Raw genomic sequence first — 10,487 nt, forward strand, 5'->3', positions numbered from 1 at the left:
ACTGAGTCTCTCAGCTGGACATTACCTTGCTTTTCAAAGATGGCACTGATCACTAAAAGGCTGATTTATCAAATTCTTCACTATTCACTAATAGGTGTATCTCAGTGGTTATTTTCTGTGGCAGGACGAAGCAAAAAGAATGTTTCTAAGAATGACTGCACTCTTTCCTGCTTCTTTGGAAAAAGAAAATTGTTAATAACTGTTGGGATATAATTTTAATCACAATGGACAACAATTCTATAAAATGCAATTCAAACCAATAAGACCAGCCACTGACCAGTCATTTTTCAGTTGGGTTTACAATTTTTCCCATGAAGAGGATGCTCTGAGTATACTGATCAACAATCAACAGCAAGAATGGATGACTGAATTTAACAATGGGAGGGGCAGAATGAGGAAGAAAATCTATGCTGCTGGCTGCTGCAGCCTCTGTGCCATTCTCATGGATCTTCAGCAGGGCCTTGTGAGTAGCCTACAATAAAATACAGCAAGAATTAGTGTATGTGGAAGATGTGGTGTGAAATCATTCAAATTAACACAAAGTTAATTCAACTACTGCCTTTCACAAAAATTGCTAGTAATCCAGGAACCAGGAAAAAGGGCACTACAGACCATCGTGTGATTTTTAGTAATGTTGTCCCAATAAGCAAATATTTACACATTCTGTGTTCCTCACCACAGGTGCATCAATGCAGACCGCAGCAACTGCACACCTTGTGAAATTAATTGAAAGTAAAATAACCAAGCAAACTCACAGGGAATGTCAGTTTCAATGGGAAAGGGAATAGGGTTCCAGAACTGCTTTGTAAGTATTCCTAACAGCACATTCACACAGTTTAGCCAGGAATTCAACCTTGCTACCAATTTTTTTTAAAAATTATTGTTGGGCATTTTTAATATTTTTCTTTTACTAGCCCCAAAATGCTAGAAAATGGTAAGTGATGTTTTCAGAATGGCTGTAAAAATGCTAGTAGTTATCTTCACATTATTTTCAGTAAATGGGATGTTTTCCTCAAGTCTGGTCCATTTTATATTTTTAGCCTCAACAGCCTTTAATAGCAACAGGAGTTTCTAAATTCTTTAAAATTATAGAATGCATGTTAGGAAAAGGCCACTTTTTCTGTCGGTGTGCTGATGCAAGACATGCACAACACAGTTACCCATAGTCACTTCTTTTACATGCAGAAAATATGCTGTGTTTAGTTTCCTGGTTAAATGCTAAACCCACCTCTACATCTACCCTCCACCTTTGCTTGTCAGATAAAAGAAAATATCCTTATCTCCAGATCTTGGAGAAGTCTGAGGGAGTTTAAAGGGACTTTATCTGCTAAATGTTCTATTTCAGAGTATCAGCCAGCCCTAGCAATAAGTAAAATTTCACAGGTGAATTTAGGGTAAGGCAATTGGTTGTTAAGGAATCCATAGATGGTTGTTTCTGCTGATAAACTTACTTTTGAAACCTTCACATCTCGGTTTCCTGTGATTCCAGACAGATCAGCCTGATTAGAAAACACATCAGTTACACCCAGATTCATGAAGATCCTCTTTAAGTCATAGGTGCCTGAAATTGATAGTTTTGGAATATGCAATTCCATCCTCCTGTCAATACAAAAGTAAATTATGGTAGTTATTGCAATGAGAACATGCGTTGGACTGAAGATTCCTAATTTGATGGTGGTTCTCCTGTGCTAGAATGCTAATCTTTTCATCTGAGAAACATGGCAAGAAAAAGAAGATAGGAAGATGCTGGTCTGGAGGATAGAAAAGTATGGAAGGAGAAAGACATCAGTTCATATTTCTTTTATGATCCTGCAACACAGTCACTTTATGAGAGAGTAAACAGTAGTGCTGCCAGCATTTTTGGGACAAAGTTTGATTTCTTTTTCTAACCTTGAAGGTTCTGCTTTTGGAATTCCCACTCCATTCCCTCTGAGTGATCTGATTGCTATGTCACAGTATTACCACTCAAAATATTTTGCCTGATACAAGGGAAATGGTGATACTTAGCATCAACGAAAAAATGTATGGGGAAAAAAGAATTAAATTTCCCACCTCAGAAATCTCTTCTCCCATCACAAAACAATGCTGTTTCTAATTTTTGCTGAAAGTATCAAATCATTTGGTCTGATCCTTTATACTTCTTCTGTTGTTTAAACCTCCCATCAAAAATACAAGGCAGTAACTGTAAAACCTGACCGTAGTATTGGCTTGGTTCTGACTACCTTGAATCATCAAATCAAAATTCTATATTTACCATCTTTGAAGAGATCTTTCCCATTTAGAAACGGTGTTTTTTGTCAGGGCATGTTCCAACTGTTTCATTTTTCTTTTCTTGGGCAGGATAAACAATGCTGTAACATCTCCCTTGTAAGGAATCTGCACCACCTCGCAAGACAGCTTCCTGTCAGAGTATGCTTTATAAAATCCATCTCGAATCATCATCTCCACTTCAACTGAGGTCTTTGCATTCACATGGAAAAAGTCCTTGCGAGTCCCCTTAATATTGAAAGGATTTTCCCAGTAAGCTTAAAACCAAAAGTGAAAGAATGGAATTGAATACTTGTTTCAGTGAGGATATATTAATTTGTCCAGACTAATTTACAGTAAATAAAACCATATCTGAATATTTACTCTTGGAGATAAAAAGTGTTCAAAGTTCATTAAATATCTTATTCTCTGTAACAATTAAATACCACAGGTCAAATTTTGTGTGGACTTGTACACAATCTTTCTAAGTCAGATAAATTAAAAGAAGTATCTTCATTGTATTACCTTATGTTTTATTTGAAGCAAATGAAAACTGACCAGAATCCAGGGATTTGCTGTTTTTAGAATATTGCTTGTAAAGCAAGTTTCATAGCAGATGTCTAACTTTTAAAAGGTAGCATGTTATGCTCCTCACATGGTTTTTTATATGTTTTTCATCTTGTAGCACTAAGGAAAAGCTTACATGCTAGAGAAACACAAGTTTTTGGACCTGAACATGACTGCATTATGGAATAGAGCCTCAGGGTCTTTAGTCTTCAACATGCTTTGCTCTGTATGTTTATTCAACTGAATTTTCTATGATATTTTATTTTGTGATAAAAAAAAGGTCATTCACTAAACAAATAAACTGGAATTACAGCTTGCCATTCTGTAAGGGTTTTTTTTTTTTTGGCTTTTTTTCTTTTTTAAATGTTTAATAGAAATAGTGTAATTTAAAAAATAAATGAAGGAATGTAAACTCCACAATATTCTGGTTGCTTTATAAGTTTAAGCCTTCTCCCTTGCCCTCCAGAAAAGAAATTTGCTCTGGTATGGTGCTCAGACTAGGAAACCTGAGATTAGCTCACCAAAATTTGTAAAGTATTTGAAATAAAATATTTTTTTATTTTGCTAAAAGTCCATAATTTCCAAATATTCCTTTCAAGGTGGGAAATTCCATGTATGTCCTGCATGCTGCTACAAATGAACAACCAAGAAGTTAATAATTTCCAAAGCAATACATTCAAATACCTCTTGGGATGTGTGTAATATGATGACAAAGTGTAGAACATCTGGACTCCAACTCCAGAGGTACCTACCCATGCAATAGTCATGGACTGTAAGTAAATTAAAGTTTTTGGCAATTTTTGTTAAGCATCACCTTCAGATTTTAGTTTTCTACTTCACACATACAATGTGAAAACATTTTGATTTTTAAAACAATAAGCAGATGAAGTCTTAACAATGCATGAATCTGTTGTGCTCTGGCAATTCCCTGAACCTGAATATTGCAAGTAAATGAACTTTTATGCTTAGAAGTCTAAATATATGCTAGAAAAACTTAGATGTGGAAGTGGTTTCAGAGTGGAGAACTTTAAATTTTTTCATAATAGGCTCATCTAAACACTTTTCATTTAAAAATTATTAAGAAATAACTTGGTGTACTTGTTTTACTTCAGGTGAAACAGCACAAAACAGATGCAGTAAATAGCATCTATGTAACTTACCTTTGAAATAAATGTAGTTAACAATTACCATCAGAGTGTTTGAATCAAGGTCCTCAAGTATTTGGTTTATATTCCCATGGGTTTTATTCTTTACATAATCATTGATCTCTCTTTTAGCTTCAGTGGAATTCTGGAAGCTACTTGAGACAACTTTTCCTCTGTACAGTTTTTTGATGTCCTTCAGAAAGGTTTTCATTGGCTTCAGGTGTTTGTCCATGAACAGGGTGTTGCCCATGCTCAGCTGCACCTGGCTGCCAGGGCGGTTCAGCAAGCGGAGGAGCTGACGAAAGCCGTGGTGTATCTCCTCCTTCTGGATGCTGCTGAAGTTAAAGGCCAGTCCTTCCAGCAGCTGAGCCTGGCTGCTGCCTCGGGAGCCCAGGGCCAGAAGGGCAAGGGCAGTAGAGATGCTGACTGGGGAAAAGAAAATGTTCTTGTCAGGTTCTTGAGTGGTTGCTTGCCTGTAAAACTGAAAGGCAAAGTCTGTATTGCTCGGGATTATCCTTTGGCAGGACTCAAGAGGATCTGCCTCGAGAGAATGCTGCTCCTGGGGGTCGGTTGCCTCAGGCTGGTCAGTGTGGTGATCAGTCTGGGTCAGACTGTGGGCACTGAGGTGAAGCATGGCCACCAGCAAGCACAGTGGGAGCATGGCCTTCATCATTCTTCACAGAAACTGTGTGGACAAAGAACAAAAGGTCTTGGATGCTGGAAGCCGGCTGTATCAACACCTCATCTTTTATTTCTCTCTGCTACTGCCTTCAAGTGGAAATCACTATTATGTCCTGACCTCCTCCTTTGTGTTTAAATCCTTGTGCTTCTGAGTTTATCTGTAATTCCCATGCATTGCTGCCTACTTCAGTTCTACATTACTCTAGCTACAAAAGTTCCTTGTTAATGGGGAAAGAAACGTGAGTATTAAAGAAAAATAAGAGTCCAAGGGAGAGAAGAAATGAAAAAGTGCCTTGTTTTTTAACTGGCAGAGCAACATTTTAGAAGCCTTCTGGTTAATTCTTTTGTGCTTATCTCTTAAGACCTCCAAGGACTATTATGCTATTAGGGTTTGAATGAGGTTTATGCTAAGAAATAGTACTACACTGCTGTATCAAAGGAAAACAATACGAGATTGCAGAATTCAAAAGTGCTATTTTCTCTCATTCCTGACTTATTTTACCATACAAAATGACTAATCATAAGAGCTGATAAAATTTTTCTGCTTCAATACCTGATTAAATTAGAGTATGTTTGTCTATTTTAAATGACCACTCATATGTCACCTGTCTTCCAGATGGTTTCCTTCTTGTGTGTATCCCACATCTGGTTGTGGGAAGGTGAGACCATTGGGTGGACTTGGCCTCTCCTTCTTTCCAAGCTTCACATCAGCAGGAAAGTATCCTTTCGTAAGGTAAATATGCCTAAGGCCAGAGTAGTGCTCAGCAGCAAGACTGGATCTTGGATGTTTGTAGTGACTGTGACCACTTTTTGTCTTTGTTTGCTTACTGCTTTCTCTTTTTCCAGTTAAACCAAGGACGTGCTGGGTTGATTTGTGGTCTCTAAGTTACTTAACCTGTCAGAAAACAAGTAAGAGCTATTCCCATTAAAAATATGGTACCAGTGACTAGAAAAGCTCCCAACAGCCTTCACCTAACGTCCTGCTTGAAACAGATCAGCTTCAGGCAGAAGATCACAAGCTACCTGCTTACTCCCAGTCAATGGTAAAGGCACTCAAAGACATGGGTTCAGCAGAGCAGATGAGATGTTTACTGTGATTCTCCACCCTGGGACACCACTCTGACCACCAAGGTTTGGGTGAAAAGGAGCCAGCTTGTCTTTTTGCAGCTTTCCTCTGTGTGATCTGGGAAATTTGGAATTTGCAGAGGACATTGGCATAGCAAGATCAGTTTGTGAATTCTGTCTGGGTTATCTTAGTGTAAGCAAGATACTTACTCATTCCTTTCAGTTTTGGTTATCTGATTGTAAGCTTTAGGGAAAATTAGTAATGATAAATAAAACTGACAGTTGAGAAGTCAGAATACTTCTGTTATTGAAGCATATTTTTTCTAGATGTTTTTGAGCTATTTGGGATAAATATTCATAGCAGAGTTAGACTCTGTGGAGCTGCTATAATGAATCCCCAGAATCTGCTATTCAGTATTTCTTGAAATTAAGTTCAGCTGTCATTTGAGTACTTAGAAACTAGATTTCACCCTTGAAAGCAGCTGTGCTTTATGACTCACTTAGCTAAATACCATACAGCTGGGTCAAAGTCATTAAGATAAAGACAACTGAGTACTTACTTTACATTCAGAGTGCTCGTGCTCTCAGTGGGCTGTGCTGTTTCTTGCTGCTTTACTCGAACTGCTGTTTTCCTCTGTTAAACATTACATGGCTTCAGATACATATTACCTGGAAGCACAAAGCTGAATGCTGATGAAGCCAGTGTTCTTGGACCTTGTATGCATGTGTCCACATCTCTTCACTCCAAACAGAGCAAAGACCACCGGGCCCAGGCTGCTCAGTAGAGTAAGTGTTATATCCCAAAGGGTATGCAACTCCTAAGCAAATATTTATTGGAAATGATATTTTGGTGGCAAGAGCACAGCACTCTGCCCTGTGTGCTACCTGAGATGAATATAACCGCTCATCTGGAGATGCAATTTTGCCCAGCACTAAGCTCTGAAGGCCAGGGTGAGGCAGCCACAAGGAGCACGACTTGTTCTTCAGTCATGCTACTCAGCTTACTGGACTCCATTTATGTGTCAGTGTCTCATCTTTTATTTCTACAGAGTAGAAACCCCACTGTTCACTACTCAGGAACCAATGAGTCCTCTTGGCCTCATAAATCAAGAGGGTACCTTGTTCGGTCTTGTAATGGTCTCCTCACAATCAAATGATTCTTTCTGTATCTCTGTTAAGGACCACCTAGCCTATCAAGATCTGGAAAGTACTTAATGTAGACTTCAGCGCTTGAAAAAGCTGTATAAAATATGTGCCATCAGTGCAAGTGCCCAAAGATAATACTGAACAAATGCAACTGCTGTAATGTATACGAGCAGCAGCCTAATCTCAAATACATCAAACAACAGCAAATGATGGACGAGAGTAACCCAGAAATATTAACCAGTAATAAATCAAGGCAGTCTCAAACTGTGAGTCTCACCCTTCTTCTAAAGATGTATTTCACAGGAATATTCCAATGGAAGATGAAAGTAAGTGCTGTGAAGCAGGTTTACCACCATTCACCAATGGATGAGCACAGTTTGATCAGCCAGCCAGGAGAATGCCTGCTTAGTCCCTCCATGCCTCTGTTACACTTTGCAGGACTTGTTCAGTAAGGGACAGCACAATCCCCTTGATACTGTAGAACCAAGGAGCTGTGTATGTAAAACTGTGTAAGCACAGCAGTTCCCAGCTATGCTGCTCTCAGAGGTTGTTCTTTACCTGCTGGGATCATGGCCTTGGTCATGCAGATAGGTTCCCTGCATGGTATTTACAGACTCAACCCTTTTTTTAAATTTTCCTTTTTTTTTTGTTTTTAAATTTCAGAATATAGCTTAACTCTGCATGTTTGCCTTAGATAAAACCAAAGTTTGCTGTTAAGTATTTTGATTTTTGAATTTGTATTTTTTCTTATTAGAGTACCAATTGCTGCTGTCCCTTGGAGCACTTGCAAAAGTCAGGTGAGGCTTGATAGAATAGCCTGTTTTCTTTTTTGTCAGTCACAAACACTCTGCATTTAAATTGAATGAATGTATAAGCCAGAATGCCTGGTGGCACAAGTGCAGTCTTTCAGGGAAAACAAGAGAGGTGCTCGTGGTGTTCCAAGACAGGCTGTTGGTGGTTCTGGGCACTTCTTTAGTCGTAGAGGGGAACACTGTTAAATATTTACACTTCTGTTAAACATTACATGGATAAAAAAACTCCAACTGTCTGAGGACACAGATAAATGCTGATGTAGCCATGCAGAGAAGGTAGAAGTCAGTGCTCGCTGGGCCAGCTGGCTTTAATGTTTTTTTGTCCCCAAACATGCATTACAGCCATCTGCAAACTCTGAAGAGAAGTCCATGGCCGTGAGCAGCTGTACTACCAGATACACCTCCCTAGCTTATTGCCAGCTAGTGACACAAGTGCTAAGGCCTCTCCTGAAGTGTGTTAGGGCCTGCACTGGGGCTTTAGATTTTTGATCATGCAGCCTGCGCACCTGCTTCAACATGGCACTAAGAAAAGCAGATCAGAAGATGTAATTAACACGCAACTTGGGGTTTTTTCCCCCACAAATGAACTTGGCAGCAGTTCAGAAACTGTCCTACATTCAGAAGTTTTCTTTGAGCCTTGGTTTGGTCACAACAGAAGAGGAACCCTGGGCCGTGGACTCCCCATAGCAGCTGTAGGGCCAGCTGAAGCAGAAGGTAGCAGGAGAGAGACAGTACTGTAAAGAATTGCAACTCAAGCATTGGGGCTAATTCTGAATTCCTCTGTGACTCTGAGGTGAACCAAAACATGCTTCAGTACAGTGAGAAAACTGTGTCAGAGACACAAACACAAATGTTTTGCTGTTCAGACATTCATCTGTATTGTTGTATATGTTGACATTCATCCCTCTTGTTGAAAGTCAGCATGGATTGAGTTTTGAAACTCTTCCAAAATCTGCTTCTCTTTGCTTCAGTTATCCCTGTTTTCATGAGGTAGTGGCTTGAAGAAGAGGTTCATCATCCTACCAGGAAGGTCAGCAGAGATTCTCCAAGACAACACCTGCTCCACCCCTGGATTGGCTTCTGGAGACAGTAAAAGCATGCCTACACTGATACTTTGTTTTACACCTTAGTTCCTTCTTAAAAATCTGACTCTATTCCTATTATTTTATTCAAAATACTTCTTTTAAAAGCTACCTAGCTCCTTTCATCAGCAAATACTCAGCATGCCTTGCCTGCAGCCCCAACCATGCCCTGCTGAATGCAATGCAGACCATCACTCTATAGAAACATTTTCTAAGGCTGTTAGAAAACTCTCCTGCAATTCTGGCCACTCTGAAGGAAAAGTAATGGCACTGTCTCAAAGCAGCAAAATGTCAGCCTTGGCTGAGGAAGGACCTGGACAAAGTATTTGCAGAGCAGTCACAGCCACCGCACTCCAGATCTATAACATCCACCTGAGAGAATACATATCTGGTACAGATGTGAAATCCTCTCTGCTGGCTGGCCCAAGGCTGTTGTTGTGTCCTGCCCACAAAGACAGTACTGGCAATACCAAAATTCACCGTTGCTTACCCTGGCACCAGACTCCAGCTGAGAGGATGCAGTGGCCGTGGGGGAGCTGAGGGGTGGTGGCTCTGGGGCAGTAGTGAGAGTTAGGTTGAAGAACTTATCTAAAGTATGGCTTGAAGGCATACATGGTTGCGGTCAGATTTTCCCATTAATTGCTACTCTTGCAACAGGACTGAAAGGTCTGCCCAGGCCTGGCCTTCCAGTCAGCAGGGAAGGAAGAGGGATGCATGGAAGGTAAGCCACGCTCTTTTGTCATGGTTCACAGAACAACCTTTCCTGCATTTGTTTTGCTACAAATATTTTTATTAGCTCTGTTATCCCATTTGACAGAACCCATGTGCTCATTTATACTGTAGATACAGATTAATGTCAGGAACTTTTTGCTTTAATGAGTCTTTAATAATTTGCATAATTTGAAAGGTAAACACATGCATTTCAAATGATGATAATAGAAAGTACAGATGATGAATGGTATTGTCAAATTGTCCGGGAGAAACACAGTTCTGTGATTCACATGTCAGTCAAACATAATATAGCAGGGGTTCAGTTTCTGACTGACATTAAAATCACTTCAGGATAACGAATTTTGTATTTAATAATTTTAATATGTATTCAAGATTTTCTCTAGTTTTCTTTTAAAAGTTATCTATGTAAAAAGCTGTCTCAACTAGAGAAGCACAGTAAAAAGTACAACTCAGTTATAAAGAGACATGCAAAATTGTTGCATTGCCATTTTCATATTTCAAAGCTTTGAAAATAATATTTCAGAATTAAAGTCTCAGGAAAGAAAGGAGATGATCCCATTTTGTTTCATTCATTAAACTTTCAAAAGTTTCCCTTCTATGTATTGCATTTATCAAATCTGAGAAGAACCAGAATTCATGTGTCAAATACACAGTTTTCTGTGTTGTGTGGAAAGTGAACTTCTTAAATATGGAAACAGATTTCTTAAATCCGTGTTTATGGACCAAACAAAAAGTGTCCTAATAATCAGTCTGTACTTCATGGACACATTTGGCAGATGTTTGAAATAAATGTTAAGATGTTTGATATTTGCTGGCCAAGTCATGTTTTTATCCAAGAGACCTGTTGTTACTAAAAGAGTGTCATTTTAAAACTCTGACTTTGAAAACGCTAGTTCTGCTTGTGGAAAGTTTGTCCATGAAAGTGTTACTAGTCCTAAGTAGTTATGTATTGTTGTTTTTTTAGTAGTAGTAATGATTGGCTTACAAGAAACTTTAAGACATGCGAACAC

At 39.1% G+C, this 10,487-nt stretch overlaps 1 protein-coding gene across 1 annotated transcript; it reads right to left on the bottom strand.

Moving 5' to 3' along the window:
- Nucleotides 1-280: 280 nt before the first annotated feature.
- Nucleotides 281-4,632, bottom strand: LOC121358253 (alpha-1-antitrypsin-like). Its single transcript, XM_041476315.1, has 4 exons — nt 3,975-4,632; nt 2,255-2,525; nt 1,452-1,599; nt 281-472 (listed from the first exon to the last, which is right to left on the bottom strand). Exons 1-4 carry the CDS (start codon nt 4,630-4,632, stop codon nt 281-283), a joined length of 1,269 nt encoding a protein of 422 aa, XP_041332249.1.
- Between the last annotated feature and the right edge of the window lie 5,855 nt (nt 4,633-10,487).

Source organism: Pyrgilauda ruficollis, unplaced genomic scaffold, assembly GCF_017590135.1.
Source record: "Pyrgilauda ruficollis isolate IOZ18807 unplaced genomic scaffold, ASM1759013v1 scaffold38, whole genome shotgun sequence".
Lineage (NCBI taxonomy): Eukaryota > Metazoa > Chordata > Aves > Passeriformes > Passeridae > Pyrgilauda > Pyrgilauda ruficollis.